The following is a 19,855-nucleotide window of genomic DNA, read 5'->3' on the forward strand; positions in this document are numbered from 1 at the left end:
GGCTATTTCCAGTTTGGGGCTATTGTGCATAAAGCTGCTATAAACTTTTTGTAAACACACATTTCCATTTCTCATGGATAAACGCCTAAGCGTGGAATTTGGGAGTCATGGTGTAGGTGTATGTTTAGTTATATTTTAAAAACTGCCAGATATTTTCCCAAAGTGATTGTACCACTTTTCACTCACACCAACAATGCATGATAGGTACGGTTGCTCACATCCTCACCAAAATTGGGGGTAAGTCATTGTAACTATAATTTACATTTCTCTGATGACTCATGATGTTAAGCCCTTTGTTGTATGCTTATTGGCCATTCATACATCCACTTTTGTGAAGTGGCTATTCAAATCGTTTGCAATTGTATTGGGTTATTTGTCTTTTCATTATTGAGCTGTAGGAGTTCTTTATATTGTGTATCCTGGATACCAACCGTTTGTCAGATTTATGTTTTCTGAATATTTTCTCCCCATTCATGGCTTGCCTATTCATTTTCTTCAGTGTCTTTTGTGAGCAGAAGTTTTTAATTTTGATGAAGTCTAATTTGTCAATTTTTCATGGTTATTGCTTCCTATGAACTAAGAAAACTGTTCATCCTTGATCACAAAGATATCTGCCTCTATTTTTCTCAAAAGCTTTAACTTTACTTTAGGTCTGATCCATATCAATTTAGTTTTTGTGTATGATTTGAGGTCGGGGTCAGAGTTAATTTTTTTCCCATATAAATCCAGTTACTCCAGAACCATTTGTTGAAAGGACTTTTCTCTTCTCTCCCCACTCCCTGTCACTGGATTGCTTTGGTACTTTTATCAAAAATAAAATGTCCAGGGGTTTTCCTGGTGGCGCAGTTGTTAAGAATCCGCCTGCCAATGCAGGGGACACGGGTTCGAGCCCTGGTTCGGGAGGATACCACATGTCACGGAGCAACTAATCCTGTGCACCACAACTACTGAGCCTGCGCTCTAGAGCCCACGAGCCACAACTACTGAAGCCCGCACACCTAGAGCCCGTGCTCTGCAGCAAGAGAAGCCATCGCAAAGAGAAGCCCGTGCACCGCAACGAAGGGTAGCCCCTGCTCGCCACAACTAGAGAAAGCCCATGGGCAGCAACGAAGACCCAACGCAGCCAAAAATAAATTAAATAAAATTAATTTATAAAATAAAATAAAATTTCCATGTGTGAGTCAGTTTCTGTGCTCCCTGTTCTGCTACATTGATCTATTCTTCTAGCCTTATGTCAATAGCACCATGTTTTGATTACTGTAGTTTTATAGTTAATCTTGAAGTAAGATAAGTCCTCCAATTTTATTCTGTTTCTTCAAGATGGCTTTGGATAGTCTAGGTCGTTTACATAATCATATAAATTTTAGAATCCACTTGTCAACTTCTTTTTTAAAAAAAGAACCTGCATTAACTCTGTAGAGCAATTTGGGGAGAACTGGTATCTTAATAATACTGAATCTTCCAATCCACAAATATATTACATCTTTCTATTTATTTCGTCTTTCTAGATTTCTCTCAGAAAAGTTTTTTTAGCTTTAATATAGAGGTCTTGCATGTCTTTTGCTAAATTTATTCCTAAGCATTTTATGTTCTTTGATACTATTTTTAATTGAATTTTAATTTCATTTTCCTATTGTTTGCTACTAGTATATATAGCTGGTTTTTCTATACTATCATTGTATCCTGCAATATTACTAAATTCAATTAGTTCTAGTAATTATTTTGTACATTCCTTAGGCTTTTTTACATAAAGAATCATGTCATCTACAAATAGAAACAGTTCTACTTCTTCCTTTCCAATCTTAACACCTTTTGTTTCTTTTTCTTGTCTTATGCAGAGGTTAGGACCTCCAGGGCACTGTTTCACAAAAGTGGTGAAAGCAAGCATCCTTCCTTGTTCCCAGTCTTTAGAAGGAAAGAGTTCAATATTTCATCACTAATATGATGTTAGTTGTAGGGTTTTCATAAATACCCTTCATCAGATTGCAGACAGTCCAGTGCTTCTGCAACTTTAATGTGCATGCAAATCACCTGAAGGTCTTGCAATGCATAGCTTTAAGAAGATCCTGGGATCTTTCACTTATCCGTGAAACCCTGTGATTTGTAACAAACCTATGACTTACATTTACTTGTATTTTAATTAACTATGGTGACAGATGATATAAAATGTGTGGAGTGGGGGACAGGTGGAGAATGGTGGGTCTCTCTAAGGGTGTGTAGCCCTGGTTCCACATAAATGGGCATCTCACGTAAAGAGTGCCTCCTTACTGGCAACGTTAACAAAACATCACTCTAAAAGCACACAAGACAGAATGACAATATAGACCAAACTCATGAACATTTTACACAATTTTTAATGAATATCTCAAGGCAGATGTACATATACCCTCCTCTGCCATACACTCCTCTTACCCAAATTCCAGTGAACCCAATCGTCCTTATAAGAGGGATGAAAAATCCATTTTTCTTATTTAGTGTCAACAGCAGGCATCATTAATTGATCATGATATACTTCCTCTAGATTCAGAATCCATTTGAAAACAGGATTTAGAGTCAGCACTGAAGTTGATACCTATTTGCCCTCCTATCTTAGAGCCTTTCTAATATAAGATGGATAGCAGTCAGGATGACAGCCAGGAATTCTCCCCTCCATTTAGGCAAAGACCCAAATGAAGAATCTAACCAATGGAGTTTGGACAAACATGCCTCAGTCCATTTTCCCTAAATTACATCCAGCTAACCAAGCTTTCTGTGTACAAAAGTGGAGAAACGGCGTCAGAAAATCCTTAGAATTGCATATCACTTTCTTGACATCTTTTTAGAGCAGGGCTTACTGAGTGTTCATTTCCTACTATGACACATTCGCTTTGACTTAAATAGTGCCTCACCTGACAGTCAATGCAGACCCCTCCACCTGCATAGATGCCTTGGCTATTCAAGCTTGCCTGCTGCCTCTCAACTTCTGGATCATAGTAACAGTCGATGGCGTGGCCATGGCAGTTGCATGCTGAAAAAAGAGCATTCTAAGTTAGTACTCCATCGTGACTATGAGACCCTTAGTAAATTCCCCCAGAGTACTGTTGCTCACTGAGCTACAAAAAAGTCTATTCTGGAACACCAGGGATACCCCCAGTGGAAAATTTGGGGGATTTTTACACAAAGACCCTGCTATAATCATATGCAATTTATACCTTCTTTCATCTGATATAAAGTGGAAGAGGTTTCTCTTTTTTAAAAAATAAGATATATAATTACAAATTAAGATAAACCAAAATGCCAATTAAGCTTTATGCACAAAGAGAATATTACTACTACTGCTACTGTCAAGAATAACTGAGGGACTTCCCTGGTGGTCCAGTGGTAAAGAATCCGCCTTACAATGCAGGGGACGCAGGTTCGATCCCTGGTCAGGGAACTAAGATCCCACATGCCGCAGAGCAACTAAAGCCCGAGTGCCACAACTACTGAGCTCATGCACCTCAACTACAGCCTGCATTGCCACAAACTACAGAGCCCATGCGCTCTGGAACCCACGCGCCACAACTAGAGAAAAGAACAACCACACTCCACAACTAGAGAGTAGCCCGCGCACCACAACAAAGAGCCTACGCACTGCAACGAGAAAAGATCCCGCGTGCCTCAACAAAGATCCCACGTGCCACGACTAAGATCCCGCGTGCCACAACTAAGACTCAAGGCAGCCTATAAATAAATAAATAAATAAATAAATAAATAAGAAGAACTGAGTTCTTGGTACACTGTGAAAAGCATTTTACATGCATTATCTCATTTAATCTGCACAATAACTTTCTAAGGGTGGTGCTATTATGCCTGTAGGCCAGATGGGGAGGCTGAGGCTTAGAGAGGTTAAGGGACGTGCACATAGTCACAGACTTCACGAGTAAGAGAGGCAGAATCCTCACTTGTCTTTCTGTGACTCCAAAACCTATTCCCAGTCAACACTCTAAGCCTTTCATCCCAGCACTATCTATAATAGTGATCAATTGGAAATAATCCTAACATCTAATTATAGGGAAATGGCTAAGCAAACAACAGTATATTTGCTTGCCTGTCAGTTCTATGAAGTCAAGAACTGCTCCTGTTTTGTCTGTAATAGAGCATCGTCCCCAGATACACAGTAAGTACTCAAACACTTTTTAGATACACCTGAATCCAGAGAATGACAATACTATTGAATAGGTGCCATCAAAAAAGATGTCAAAGGGCTTCCCTGGTGGCGCAGTGGTTGAGAGTCTGCCTGCCAATGCAGGGGACGCGGGTTCGAGCCCTGGTCTGGGAGGATCCCACATGCCGCGGAGCAACTGGGCCCGTGAGCCACAATTACTGAGCCTGCGCGTCTGGAGCCTGTGCTCCGCAACAAGAGAGGCCGCGATAGTGAGAGGCCCGTGCACCACGATGAAGAGTGGCCCCCACTTGCCGCAACCAGAGAAAACCTTCGCACAGAAACGGAGACCCAACACAGCCATAAATAAATAAATAAATAAATAAATAAATAAATAAACCCAAAGTTAAAAAAAGAAAAAGATGTCAAAGAGTTTTTAATGATATGGGAAAATATTTAAAAATATCAAGTGAAAAAGCTCAGGAGATAAAATTGTATAAATAATATACCCTTGAGCATTTACAGTATGCATGAAAAAAACACTAAAATACCTAACAAAATATTAATAGTGGTTCTCTTTGGGTAGTAAAAGTATTAATGATTTTACTTTTTAAAAAAATTTTCCAAGTTATCTACAAGTAATGTATGATGCTTCTAAAATTAGAAAATATGATTTAAACCCCATTTAGGATTTTCATCATTGCCAAGATGAAAAAAGATCTAACAAGTAAAACACTCATTCTCTCTTAGGCAGAATATATATTCACTAAATTCCACCTAGATCCAATTTTCCAAGTCTTTCTAGGAATTTATGTGTTTTAATCAAGTTCTCGGATAAATCTATTAGGGTTAGATTTTCAAGTTACCCTGTTTTTAACAGGCTGAGCCCTTTCTTATTTTCATTTCCTCAGTGGTGCCATGATTTTTTTAAAAATTCTAAGCATTTACATTTACTACGTCAGTTATTTCTTAAGAAGTCTATTTATTTTGAATTGCAGTAACTCAAATGGAATTTAGAAAGCACCTAACAAATATCTTAACAGGTCTGATTTCCATAGGCTGTTTCTAATTTTTAACCATTTTGGCAAGTGTAAAAAGGTTAAAAACTTATGAAAGGAAATTATTTAAGATTTGTCATATGTGTGCTGGAGTAAAGCGTTGTCATTCACTGAGCGGTTCCATTAGTCTGGAAAACTAACCACACGATGAATGTTGGAATTCATGTGATGACACTTATTCAATCAAAGTATCCTAAACCAGCACCTGAAAGTACTGGAAGAAACAACCCCTGATTATTACTTTTCCCTCTTTGGGGCCCTATTTTCTAGGGGTGAGGGGTCGGGAATTCACCGCAAAGGAACCTGTTAACTATGACTATAAAGTGAGAATGGCCATCCGGGTAACCACCTGGACCTAGAGATCACCTGAGCGTTCACCTTGGGCAACACCTTCCAACAATGTTAGCATCTCTCAAAGCGTGCTCAGAATTCCCCACTGGAAATGCATTTTAAGTAATTTTGCTGGTCACAGAGATCATCAGTCTTATCTCTTAAAGTTACAAGAACTATTTGGCCAGAAATTATAAAGTATAGATTCTTTCTTACACATCTAGTTCAACAAACCTGGATCCAAATGCCTTTTGGTCATTTCAAAAAAGCAAATCCGTCTTCAAATGCTAAGAATATTCAGAAAAAATAGGCCACAGTCTCCAAAGCCAATAACTAAAATTTACAAAAATGTTTCCAGCAATTGGAATAAATATATGGCCTTCTAAGAAGATGGGTTTAAAAGAAAATCTTCAGTTGGATGTCATGGGCTTGTTTGTTTAAATACCAGTTTTCAGGAGTTCCCAGGTGGCGCAGTGGTTGAGAGTCTGCCTGCCAATGCGGGGGACGCGGGTTCGAGCCCTGGTCTGGGAGGGTCCCACATGCCACGGAGCAACTGGGCCCGTGAGCCACAACTACTGAGCCTGCGCATCTGGAGCCTGTGCTCCGCAACAAGAGAGGCCGCGATAGTGAGAGGCCCGCGCACCGCGATGAAGAGTGGCCCCTGCTTGCTGCATAGAGAAGGCCCTCGCACAGAAACAGAGACCCAACACAGCCAAAAATAAAAATAAATTAATTAATTAAATAACTGTTTTCTTACTTTATATTGTGCCCATAATTAAAAGCAGCCTCTCCTCTTTCTTCCTTCCTTCTCTGGTCCCCTCCATCCTGCATCCCCCTCAGCCCTATTCCCTCAATACTTCCAGCTCTCTGTTTAGACATCAATCTCACCACCTTCTCTGAATCTCGGTCCTCAGAATAATTAGGATTCCAATCCAGTATCACATCCTAAGAAATGATAAGGGTTTACAATTTAATAGTGGCTGCAACACATTTTAGATTGCTAAAAAGAAAGGCCAATTGTCAAAGCCCAATCCTTGCATATAGTGAATGCTTAATATATATTAACAAGCGTTATTGTTGTTATTTTTGTTCTCATATTTGTATCTGAATTTAGAGTGGGGCACTGTTACCTCCAGTCTGTGAGTTATTTGCTGCATCAGACAGTTCTGAGTTCCTAAGACTGGCATGATCTCGCCCTCTTCATGAGCATGGGGAAAACACTGCATCAGTCCTTAGAGATGGAGGGGGGGAATGGGGATCATGGGTGGGGCCTCGCTTCCTAGCGCCCCTCCCCCAGCACTCACCTTCACACTCATTGCTCTGCTCCCGAGTGGCAGGCAGCCAGTGCCTCTGATTGTACCCTGCACAACAGCGATCACATGTCTCCCCACAGGTGTGGTGCTGGCATTCACACCGAAACCTGGGCATGTAGCAAAGCACATCTCAGTTACTGAAAAGTTGTTTGCTTGTTTGTTTGTTTAACTGAAGTATAAGATCAGTTGCTGCTGTGTGAAAAACTGAGTCATCATGGTCACCCATGGGACCATTGAGTGATTATGAGAACAAAGCACTTTGCATATGCTATTTCAAGTCCCACGATCCCGCTTATTATCTCCATTTTACAGGTGGTGACACTAAGATCCGGAGATATTTAAACACTTGCCAAAGGTCAGGAGATGATAAACCGAGGGCCAGATTTCTAACTTAAGTTTGTCTGACTCCAAAGTCCCAGCTCTTTCTTCTCTATTATGTTATATAATGATAAATCAACACAGGAGCAAGCAAGAGCTGAGTGTACTGAGGTGTGTTGAATATCAACATCTTCACAAAAATCTAGAGTAGTCCTGTGAGATGGGTCAGGTTTCTTACTTTCAACCTGGAGTCTGGTGCAGAGATTCACCAAATCCAAGAGACAGTTACAAGATCTCAGAGGACCCTGCTCCAAGAGTCCATGCCAGCTCCAACAAACAGCTCCATCACAGGAACCAAAGCTCAGATTACTCAACAAGGCAGTGGGGTAAAGACAAAAATCGACATTCAAAGAACTATACACCTGCCTTAGAATGTTTCTGAGCTAAAATGAAATCGTTGTAGCCATGGCGTTGGATGAGAACTCCAAGCTCTGAGCGTCCATTCGTCTGTGCTTGAAAGAGGATTCAAAACAGAGTCTAAGAAGACTCTTGGCTGTGCCCATGGGGATCCGCTCAACTCTTCTGAGGGGAGGTGGGATGGTTATGCTTCTACGGGAAGGCGTCTTCCCTCTCCCAACTCAGCTCCCCGTTAAAGCAAATGGACATAGATTTAACTGGCAGCACAGAACAGCTGGAGTCCAAACGGGCTTTTTGTCAGAGATGCAATTTCAGCTCATTGTCAATGACGTATTTGCAAGCTGAACTGAAAGAATATTTAGGGAAAATTGCTTGAAGAACATATAGTTCTAATACTCCTTTTTTTTTTTCTTTTTTTGGAGGAGGGGTTTATTGTGGAGTCCATCTATTCTTATAGGGAGATTCACATTGAGCACTGAAAAAGAAAACAGAGCTGGGAACTTGTCTGAATCATATTGTCACTCCCAAATAATTGCTTTTTCTGACTCTCAGCCCAGGTTGATGGTTGATGTAGAAAATTTGTCCTTGCATCAGTTGTAAGGATGTTACTGAAGATGTTGTTGACTGGAGAATTCTCTTCACGATGGCCACTCCATCCACCTCCAGGTAGATTTCTCATCTGGCCCTAGCATCAACACTCATCTTCTCCTACACAACTGATTACTTTTTAGATTGTGATCATAGTGAAATATGAAACTGAGCAGGTCTCCCTTTTTGAGTTGACTGTCAGGAGGCTCAGAATTAAATCTGTGATCCATCCATGTTTCCATACATCAAAGTCAGCATGGTACCCATGCTTGATTAAATCCTCCTCTGCCTCATCATAGGTTCTGCTTGATTTCTGATTGTCCAGCCATGGCTCCCTCCATTGTCATTGAATCCCCTTCAATATAAGATTTTTTCCTATTCATGGAGGCCTCCATGAGTCATTTGTGCAGGTCACAACAGGCAGGGGGAGGCAAGGCAGTTGTGCTGATATAGACCAGTGGCAAACTGAGCCTTTCACCGAGGGATGGGGAGACAGCCTCTCCACTCACACACGCTGGGAGCAATAAACTGCTCAGTGTAGAACCCCCCAGGTCTGCCAAGGGCACGGGGCTCGGCAGCTCTTCCAAGTGGGAAGCTCAACCCCTCTCCGATGACTTCTCCTCCTCTCCCAGGTGGCACCACTTTATCTCAGGCTCAGGGACCAAGACTGACCTCTTTTCTCCCCTCTCGTTCCAACTCAGGTCTTCCCTGACCCGGCTTCTAGTGCCTTACGGCCTACCCTTCAGGAGTCTACATGGCAGTGATGGTTTAATCATTAATAAGCTCCTTGCTGATTAAGGGCTAGTCAGTTGATGGATTCACACTGCTATCTCAGAGAGCACCACCTGATCCCTGAAGGAGGGCTGACAGCCTTAGGGATTGTTTCTAGACAGGGAGAAGGGCGCCACAAACTTACCACGTAAGTTGGTAGCTGGCACCTCTGCCTGACCATGAAGCTAGGCCTTATGATGTACAAACCAGAATTTGACTAACAGTAAAATGTACCCCTGGTAAATGTTGCTCATGTGGAATTGGAGACTTTAAATAAAACATTGAGAGACAATCATTACTATATCCAGCATGTGATAATTTGAACCCTTTGAAGTATCCTTCCTAAGGTGATAACACAAGTGTACACAATTGCATAACACTTAATATTTGAGATCCATGCATCTTACTGTATGTGAAATATACCTCAATTAAAAGCAAAACAGTGTTACACCCATGTTCATAGCAGAATTATTCACAATAGCTAAAAGATGGCAGTAACCTAAGTGTCCATCAACAGATGAACGGGTAAGCAAAACGTGGTGTATATATAATGAAATATTATTCAGCCTTAAAAAGGAAGGAAATTCTGACACGTGCTATAGTGAGGACAGTATGCTAAGTGAAATAAACCAGTCACAAAAAGACAAATATTGTGTGATTCCACTTCTACAAGGCACTTAGAGTAGTCAAATTCATAGAGTAGAATGGTGTTGCCCGGGGTTGCTGGGAGGAGGGAATGCAGAGCTGCTGTTTAATGTGTACAAAGTTTCAGTTCTGCAGGACGAAAAGAGTTCTTGGCTGCACAACAATGTGAGTGTACTGAACACTAGTGAACTTAAACCACCCCCACTTAAGAATCGTTAAGATGGTAAACTTTATATTATGTGCACTTCACCACAATTTTAAAGATGAAAAAGGATATGAAAACATATACCCCTGATCTCACTAGACCAGGGATGACAAACAAATATTATTTCTCTTGCCAACTCTACTCAATTATTTGTGGCTGCCTGGGGCAGTGTCTGGAGCAGGGGTGGGGGAAGGGGGTTTGGGTGGCTTTGTACCTGATCATGCATAGAGTGCTGTGATTGATTAACTATGTCTGCTATGGGCTGGTTTCAGGTGAGAGGGAAGTGTAGGGGTGGAGGAGGGGAGACATACACATCACCTACTTGTTGACATTGCAACATTCTCGTTGCGGGCAGGAACTTAGGGAGTATTTAATAGGATGCAAACATCTACTGAAACAATTAGATTTATTCATAGAAAGCTGAAAAATCTGTACAATGTACTCACAGTTTTTCAGGATTGTTTGCACTGCACACTTCAGCGTGGCCATTGCAAACACACCGCCCGCCAATGCTGATATCCTTTATGCTATAATAATACTATAGAACAGAAAACAGAACGCGTCAGTTTTACTAAACCCCAACGTGAACTTTCCTTTACTAACCTCTGACATACGTCTGTACTGACCCTGCTTCCTTCCATCCTGTACTCCTGAGCCTCCATCAACACAAAAGGGAGCCACGTTTGGGTGTAACTTTTCTTACAAAGCAAATACATTCCCCGATCAAATTTCATAGCACACTGCTGAATTTGTCCATTTTTAAAAATCAAATGCACAGAGGGAAATTACCTCGGAAAAGAATCATACCCTATAGCCTTTGGGAAAGGGATTAAGTGCTTCCTAGTTTCTCTTTTTTTTTTTAATGTAAATCTGAGTTCCATAAATTGGACAAAAAACATAATTTTTATAACAAAAAATTTTGTAACTACTGTGTTTAGGCTTCAGGAAAGGAGAGAATATTCATAAAGATGGATCAGATACAGCACTGAGACCGGCAGGACCCGCTAGCAGTCGCGGAAGCCTTGCTAGGTCAGGGTTAATAAAGCCCAAGGCAGAGGTTCAAGCTCCAAAAGGCCAGACAATTGCAGACCCAGCTGAGGCTCGGTCCCTAGACCAGGCCAGCGATACACATAGGCCATCTCGTGGACAAGGCATGTCTCCAGCATGGCGGAGGCCTCTCCACTCGTGACCGTAGGTGGCACCATCCGCCAGCTCCCTTACTTCTCAGACTTGGCAGGAGGCACAGGACTCAGTAAGGAATTCAGAGGTTGTAAAATCATCTTTCTCACTGAGGTCATGCCACCAGTGAGAATATCTGTCAGTGAGGAGGTCTGTGAATTCACAGGGACAAGAGGGGTTTTGTATCTTCTTGTTGTTGCTGAGATTAGTCATCCTAAACCTCCCCCCACAGTCACTCAGGGTTGGGGTTCTGTTCTCATCTCCTCCCTGAAAGCTGTTAAGTGTCTTAGCTTCCCGGCAACGTCTTACTTAGTCTAAAGGCATCAACAATCCCTCTTGTTAATATGGATAAAATTCAGCGTTGGAGGGCTTCTGTGACAAGTTCACACTCGGAAGCTTTCATGCTGATCACCACAGAAATTTCTCTCTACACATTGGTTAGGGCAGCAGCAGCAAGAGAGAAGCCCTCCATCAGCCTTCACCCCAGCACACATGATACGTGTGATAGGACACCTGGTATCCTGGCTCGTCCACTTAAAGAAGCAACCTAGACCGCTGGGGAGGGAGTGTCAAGATTATATATGTGATGCGCTCCACAAAAGATTACTTAATAGAGAAGACTACGTTCACCTAAGTGAAAAGAAATCTACACACATACGAGTACCAATCTTGAAACCCTAAAAAGACAAAAAAAAAAGTGGTGAGGTACATTTGTGGCGAGGCTCCAAAACACCTGGAGGAATGGAAACGCAGTCTGGCTGCAGTTGATCAGAAAGCCCGGCTCGCCCTTGTAAATTGCGTTCTTGGATCCAGTGGTAGTTCCTACATACAACGGCTCAGAGGGAGCCAAGGGGGCTTAAAAAGTCAGAAAACAGGCCCCCTACACTCCAGATGACTGGCCTTTTTGGAAAATGCTCAAAACTGTAGCAAAACTTAACTTTTCTCTCTCCCTTCCTTTCCCAGCTCCCTGACTTACCTACCTAAGAAGCCAAACTCTATAAGGTACGCTGGCATCTTCCATTCACCCTCCCAGGTCCACTCTCCTCCCCTCTCCACCCTTCCCTTTGTCCTGGGGCTAAACTTTATGGGATGACAAGGGCCTCTTGCTCTCTGGCCTCCTGTTAGGTTTGACCATTGGGAGGAACTGGGAGGGAATCAGAGGGTGGGAGAAGAGTGAGCTCGGGATATTTATTCTGCTGGTTCCCTCTGTGCCCAGGAGACAGGGTACCGTCCTGACACTGAGAGTAAACGATGTTCATCTAACACTAGTGGAGAGTACTGTTGCTCACCAATGCCCACACCCCTCTGCTTTGGCTCGATTACATTACCCAGCCTCCTGCATCTCCACGGGGCTCTACGACCAGTTCCTGCCTATGGAAGTGAGCTCTGTGGTCAGGAGATGGTTCCTCCCTATGCTCTTTCTCTCTTCCCTCATCTGCTGACTAGGTGCAGGGGGTGCAGAGGAGGACCCTGAGGTCCTACAGGATGGCTGTGCCTCTACAGAGAAACAGCCTGGTTCCCTGAATAACTCTGTGGAGCTAATCCCACCTGCTGACCCACATTAGACTGTGACATGAGCAAAAAGTGAACCTTTATTGTGTTCGCCTCTGAGACTTGGGGATTATTTGTTACAATAGCAGACTAATACCAGGATGGCTGTCCTCTTTTGCCTTTCATCTTCTCTGAATATGATTTGTCTTTAACCACCAAACTTCTAAGCTATACCTAATATTTCAGACAAGAACAACTCTTATGCCTATGACATTACTGGCTATAAAGTTTACTTGAAAGAGTTCGAGGCAATGAATTTGATAAGCAAACAAGGTACCAAAAGCTGCTGTCTTGGCACTTAAAAGCACTACTCACCCGCCGAGTGACGGTTGGATCTCTCTGTGCTTTGGAGATGAGGTGTCCGAGAAGAGTGTTGGTTCGGAGAAAACGCAGGCGGATGTTTGTTGCTTTGGTGAACTCCCTCAGGGTGTGAGAGAAAGTAAAATTTTTTGTGCCTGGACGACCATTTATCAAGGACACCACAACCTAAAAGAACCACACACACATAGAGGGGGAAAAAAGTCCTTTTATCAAAATTTAGCTGCAAGTAACTAAAAATAACTCACATGCCCCCAAACACTTACTTGGTTTCTTTGAGTCATTAGATGTTTCAAAACCTGGGCTCTCAGGTTTTATAAATCATTTCATTTACAAACCCTTTGTTCTATCACTGTCATTGTGGGGCTATAAACACTATGAAATGTTCAAAGGATAACACTAAAATCTACAAATATAAAGAAACAATTTTTGTCAAGCTGCATCAAAGAAACAAAGCTAAAGTAATCTAAAATCCCAAAAGAGGGTGAAAAAAGGAAGCCTTTGGATATAAAGTTGACAGTGAAGAGGACAAAAAAAAATCTATATAAAACCCAGGTTTCAATTTTTTTTTTTTTTTTTTTGGCCACACCACGCAGCATGTGAGATCTTACTTCCCTGACCAGGGATCGAACCGTGCCCCCTGCAGTGGAATCGTGAAGTCTTAACCACTGGACCGTCAGGTAAGTCCCCCAGGTTTTGTTTTAAAGCTTGAGGCGATGAAGTCCAAGTCCCAACCAGTTACTGAGACATGAAACACTGACCGATCACTGGAAGATACCAGATACAGCTGCTCAAGAAAGATCTCTCTACCTAAGGAGAATGAGACTGACACCCTTTAAAGAAGTTCATTTGAAACTCACTCCATGGGATGCTTCTCTGATTTTCCCCACTCTCTTTTCTCATCCTCCCTAACAACAGCCTGGCTGACTTCACAAGGACCACATGCAACCCCAATGAGACAGCAATTGTTTTCTCCCCTACAGATGATGCCCATCCTGCCAAAAAGGATCAGGGATTAGTTCTGCCACCAACCCCTCCTCTCCCCACTCTTACGGGAGGTAATGTGCTTGTGAAGCAGTGGGAGGGGTCTTCACCACAATCACCAGTGACCCACTTTCTAAATAGTCCACCAGAAAAAAGAGTTCAAGACCTGTGGGCCGTGAATCCAGAATCCTGAATTCCCAAGGAAAATTAGACCTCAAATAGAATTTGCAATGTTAATTATAACCTCAATTTAAAAAAAAAAGATTTCCAACCCAACTCAATCTGGGAGTCTTCGATGTGATTCCTTTCCATCTATGTTAGATTTCCTTGAAAGTGCAAGTTTCACAATTATGAAACATGTGGCATCTTCATGTTCATTTCTGAGTCTTATCTCTCAAGGCCTTCCAGATCTACTTACCTCACCATTCTCCAATGGCACGATCCGGGAATAATCAGTAGTACAAAGTACATCATCGTCTCGCGTGATCGCCCTATTTGCTTCCTGTCCAAACTGTTCCAAACAGTCTACTTTAGAATCTAGGAAGGAAACATGTTAATATTGTAAAATAAAATATTATCATCTTGCTGTAAATCTCTTAAGAAATCTTATGTTTACCTAAGAATATACATGAAAAGGGAAAGAACAGAGAAGCATTTAAGATTTTTAGACAGAAGCTTAGAATGAAATTCTTAATTCACGAAGGAAAATACCAAGCCATTTCAGGCCACGTGACTTTCAACAGAAATGTTTGGAGATGTGGTTCTAAATCCTCATTCCTCATTAGGCAAGTTTACCCTCTAAGGAGCATTCCTGGAAAACCCAATGCTTTTGTAAGCCAAATTCCTGTCCACCTCAATTTGTCACGGGGTTCAGAGACCCAGACATTCTTCATTAGTGAAGACAACAAGGTCAAGGTAAGTAATGTGAAAGGCAGGATCCATAAAGATGGAGCATAGTTCCTAATTCTACATGAAAGGAAATGGACTTGGACTTCCCTGGTGGCACAGTGGTTAAGACTCCACGGTCCCAATGCAGGGGGTCCGGGTTTGCTTCCTGGTCAGGGAACTAGATCCCACATGAATTGCCACAACTAAGAGCCCGCATGCTTCAACTAAGGAGCCCGCCTGCTGCAACTAAGACCCGGCACACCAAATAAATAAATAAATAAATAAAATAGTTTTAAAAATAGGGACTTCCCTGGTGGTGCAGTGGTTAAGAATCTGACTGCCAATGTAGGGGACACGGGTTGGATCCCTGGTCCAGGAAGATCCCACGTGCCGCGGAGCAACTAAGCCCGTAAGCCACAACTACTGAGCTCTCGTGCCACAACTACTGAAGCCCGTGCACTTAGAGCCTGTGCTCCACAAGAGAAGCCACCACAATGAGAAGCACACGCACTGCAACAAAGAGTAGCCCCTGCTCGCAGCAACTAGAGAAAGTCCACATGCAGCAACGAAGACCCAACGCAGCTAAAAATAAATAAATATAATAAATAAAATTTTTAATATATATATATTTTAAAAAAGGAAATGGACTGAAGCTACGGCCCAGTTATAGGTACACTGCTTCCCCCTAAATAGTAGCAAGAACCATTATCATAAGAGGTGTTTCAACCCCAGTTATACATGTGTATCCTTGGAATTCATGCAAATGTGCTTGAGAAATAGGGATGTTCCAAGGGTAACCTGGAAAGTTAAAATTGACCAGCCCCTAACTAGCCACACTGAGAGACTAATTTTCTACTTAAACCCACAGTCTTGATCTGCTGCCAATAATTCAAACCCCTCATAACATAGTAGGCTAGATTACTTACGAGCAAAATATTGCCAAGGTGAGTAGGTGCTTCCGAAGTCAACGGATCTTTCCAAGACCCAAAGATCAGGGCGAGGAGAATTTGCAAATTTGATTAAAATATAGGCCACCTGGAAAAGCTGATAAAGCAAAGGACATACAGTTACTCAAGTTGCCGCATCTGTCCACACCCTCCATCATCTCTATATGATGCTGGTTCCCAAGGCAACACATCTAGCCACACCTCTCCCAAGATCCAAATCCCATTTCTAACTGCCTACTGGACATCTCTAATTGGGTGCAGCCTCTCAAGCTTATCATGCTCAAAACCAAAATAATCATTTTTTCTCTTTCCACCGAATCTATACATTAATTTTTGTCACATCTTAATCATTATACCCTTGAATTTCAACCAGCCTACACAGCACCTTCAAGTCTGTACATTCAGAGAAGTCTGACGTCAAACAACAATCATCGTGGGCTAAGCTCTAACAGGAGCAAGAGCCGATAGTACAGCCCTGAGCGTCTCCCGGGAGTGACACAGCCCTGGTTCCAGATCTTGGAGAGCTCACGGCTGCAGAACTGAGACCTGAGCGGCTGCTTGGTAGAGTGTAGCACCTCCTTCTCCTGTGCCAGCTCCACTCACCCCCTCTTTTCCTGATTTCTCTCTCTCTTACTGATTTTCTTGTTCATCCTCATCACTCTTTGCCCATGGCCAGGACAATGCAAAGGTATGGGAGAGATGAAATGCGGCTTTGGTCCAGTTTCTTCATCCTCCCACTCTTGAATCCCAACATGCCTCCATGATGGACCCCAGGAGTCCCTGCAGTCCACTCCCACCGCTTTCTCTCAAAACTTATATCTGGCTTGACTTGTGAACCCTGAGAGTCTATATGCTTATCAAAGAGCCTAGTATGAGTTCATTGGTCATGACAATGAACATGGGTGTTAAACAAATCTGCTAACACGTTAAGAAGTGAGGATTATCCCCACCCCACACTCCCCAACCCCAAGGAAGAGATTCAACAGTGACTTTCAGAAGAAGACTCTGCCACCTTATTAACTAGCCCAGTAGAGCCATTTGAACAATGAGCTCATCTAGTTAGAGAGAGAGGCAGTACTCAGACCCTGTGGGATCCTTTTATTTCTTAGAGAAAAAAAAAATAAGGGATTTTCATCTTTATATTTTTCACGTACAATAGTATGGTAAGAGTCATATATATTTTTTAAAGTCTCAGAGCTACTAGTTGATTGTGAATGTTCCCAACTCGACACTAGAAGCCAAAATCTCTAGGACACTGGTTCTCAAATTTTAGTCTCAAGATACCTTCACATTTTTAATAATTATGGAGGACTTTAAAAGTTTTTCTTCATGTGGGCTATGTCTATTAATTAAGAAATACCATATTAAAAATTAAGGCTGAGAAATTTTAAAAATACATATTACTAATTCATTTAAAATAATAAACCATTACTTGTTAACATAAATACCATATTTTATGAAAAAAATACTATATTTTCCAAAACATAAAAATTATAGTGAGAAGAGTGGCTTTGATTTACATTTTTAAAATCTCTTTAAATGTCTGCCTTCATAGAAAACAGCTGGATTCTCATAGCCGCTTCTTCAGTTTGTTGTAATATGTTGTTTTGGTTGAAGTATTTGAAGAAAATCTGGCCTCCCATAGATCTGTAATAGGAAAAAGGACCTAAGAGCTTGTGGACCTCCTGAAAGGTCTTGGGAACCCATGGGTTCTCAAGCGCACTTTGAGAACCACTGATCTTGGTCACAGAGATTATCCTTTGCTCTAAGAAGCCCCTTTGCTTACTTCTCTGTGGAAGGAAGAATTGTCACACCAATTACTGAAAACCCTAAGTTCAGCCAGTTTTGTCTCAAACACTTGCTCTTTGATCTTGAAAAATCTGCTTCCCTGGGTTCAGATTAACGCTGTCAGAGTGTCTACCCATCCTTGGAAAAAAATGATCCAACCTCATGTAAAGTAGCAGGGTACAAAATTAATGCACAGAAATCTCTTGCATTCCTATACACTAATGACAAAAAATTTGAAAGAGAAATTAAGGAAACACTCCCATTTACCACTGCAACAAAGAGAATAAAATATCTAGGAATAAACTTACCTAAGTAGACAAAAGGCCTGTATGCAGAAAACTATAAGACACTGATGAAAGAAATCAAAGATGATACAAACAGATGGAGAGATATACCATGTTCTTGGATTGGAAGAATCAACATTGTGAAAATGACTGTACTACCCAATACAATCTACAGAGTCAATGCATCCCTATCAAACTACCAATGGCATTTTTCACAGAACTAGAACAAAAAAATTCACAATTTGTATGGAGACACAAAAGACCCCGAATAGTCAAAACAATCTTGAGAAAGAAAAACGGAACTGGAGGAATCAGGCTCCCTGACTTCAGACTATACTACAAAGCTACAGTAATCAAGACAGTATGGTACTGGCACAAAAACAGAAATATAGATCAATGGAACAAGATAGAAAGCCCAGAGATAAACCCACGCACATATGGTCACCTTATCTTTGATAAAGGAGGCAAGAATATACAATGGAGAAAAGACAGCCTCTTCAATAAGTGGTACTGAGAAAACTGCACAGCTACATGTAAAAGAATGAAATTAGAACACTTCCTAACACCATACACAAAAACAAACTCAGAATGGATTAAAGACCTAAATGTAAGGCCAGACACTACCAAACTCTTAGAGGAAAACATAGGCAGAACACTCCATGATATAAATCACAGCAAGATCCTTTTTGACCCAGCTCCTAGAGAAAGGGAGATAAAAACAAAAATAAAGAAATGGGACCTAATGAAACTTAAAAGCTTTTGCACAGCAAAGGAAACCATAAACAAGACAAAAAAGACAACCCTCAGAATGGGAGAAAATATTTGCAAATGAGGCAACTGACAAAGGATTAATCTCCAAAATATACAAGCAGCTCATGCAGCTCAATATCAAAAAAACAAACAACCCAATCCAAAAATGGGCAGAAGACCTAAACAGACATTTCTCCAAAGAAGATATACAGATTGCAAACAAACACATGAAAGGATGCTCAACATCACTAATCATTAGAGAAATGCAAATCAAAACCACAATGAGGTATCACCTCACACTGGTCAGAATGGCCATCATCAAAAAATCTACAAACAGTAAATGCTGGAGAGGGTGTGGAGAAAAGGGAACCCTCTTGCACTGTTGGTGGGAATGTAAATTGGTACAGCCACTATGAAGAACAGTATGGAGGGTCCTTAAAAAACTAAAAATAGAATTACCATATGACCCAGCAATCCCACTACTGGGCATATACCCTGAGAAAACCATAATTCAAAAAGAGACATGTACCACAATGTTCATTGCAGCGCTATTTACAATAGCCAGGACATGGAAGCAACCTAAGTGTCCATCAACAGATGAATGGAGAAAGAAGATGTGGCACATACATACAATGGAATATTACTCAGCCATAAGATGAAGCGAAATTGAGTTATTTGTAGTGAGGTGGATGGACCTAGAGTCTGTCATACAGAGTGAAGTAAGTCAGAAAGAGAAAAACAAATACTGTATGCTAACACATATATATGGAATCTAAAAAAAAAAAAAAAAAAGGTTCTGATGAACCTAGGGGCAGGACAGGAATAAAGACGCAGACATAGAGAATGGACTTGAGGACACGGGGAGGGGGAAGGGTAAGCTGGGACGAAGGGATGAAGTGAGAGAGTAGCATTGACATATATACACTCCTAAATGTAAAATAGATAGCTAGTGGGAAGCAGCTGCATAGCACAGGGAGGTCAGTTCGGTGGTTTGTGACCACATAGACGGGTGGGATAGGGAGGGTGGGAGGGAGATGTGAGAGGGAGGGGAGATGGGGATATATGTATACGTATAGCTGATTCACTTTGTTATACAGCAGAAACTAACACAACATTGTAAAGCAATTATACTCCAATAAAGATGCTACAAAAAAAAAGCTAGTTAGGAATTGTAAGGTACTCTGAAAACCATAAAGCAATACCTAAAGGAAGGAGAAATAATGTCCAGAATACATGTACCATTATTACATAGTGAAGGAATTCATAGGAAATCCAAAAACTCCCAGTTTAGAAAATCGGAACAAATATATTTCCCTTAAGACTGCACATCTCTCTTAGACCACATCAAAATAAGACTGCTTTTAGATATGTAAGAGAGAATACAAATGGAACATTTTT

General features: G+C 41.5%; 1 protein-coding gene across 1 annotated transcript in view; it reads right to left on the reverse strand.

The window, feature by feature from the left end:
• Positions 1-19,855, reverse strand: part of LAMA3 (laminin subunit alpha 3) — a 243,722-nt gene that overhangs the window by 165,408 nt on the left and 58,459 nt on the right. The window contains exons 3-8 of the mRNA XM_082418551.1: positions 15,615-15,732; positions 14,219-14,337; positions 12,814-12,984; positions 10,215-10,306; positions 6,816-6,931; positions 2,889-3,007 (exon numbers count right to left, since the gene is read on the reverse strand). Coding sequence (XP_082274677.1) covers positions 2,889-3,007; positions 6,816-6,931; positions 10,215-10,306; positions 12,814-12,984; positions 14,219-14,337; positions 15,615-15,732 — 735 coding nt within the window. The remainder of the gene's footprint in view (positions 1-2,888; positions 3,008-6,815; positions 6,932-10,214; positions 10,307-12,813; positions 12,985-14,218; positions 14,338-15,614; positions 15,733-19,855) is intronic.

The sequence above is a fragment of the Balaenoptera physalus genome (assembly GCF_965194825.1).
Source record: "Balaenoptera physalus genome assembly, chromosome: 12".
NCBI classification, from domain to species: Eukaryota; Metazoa; Chordata; class Mammalia; order Artiodactyla; family Balaenopteridae; genus Balaenoptera; species Balaenoptera physalus.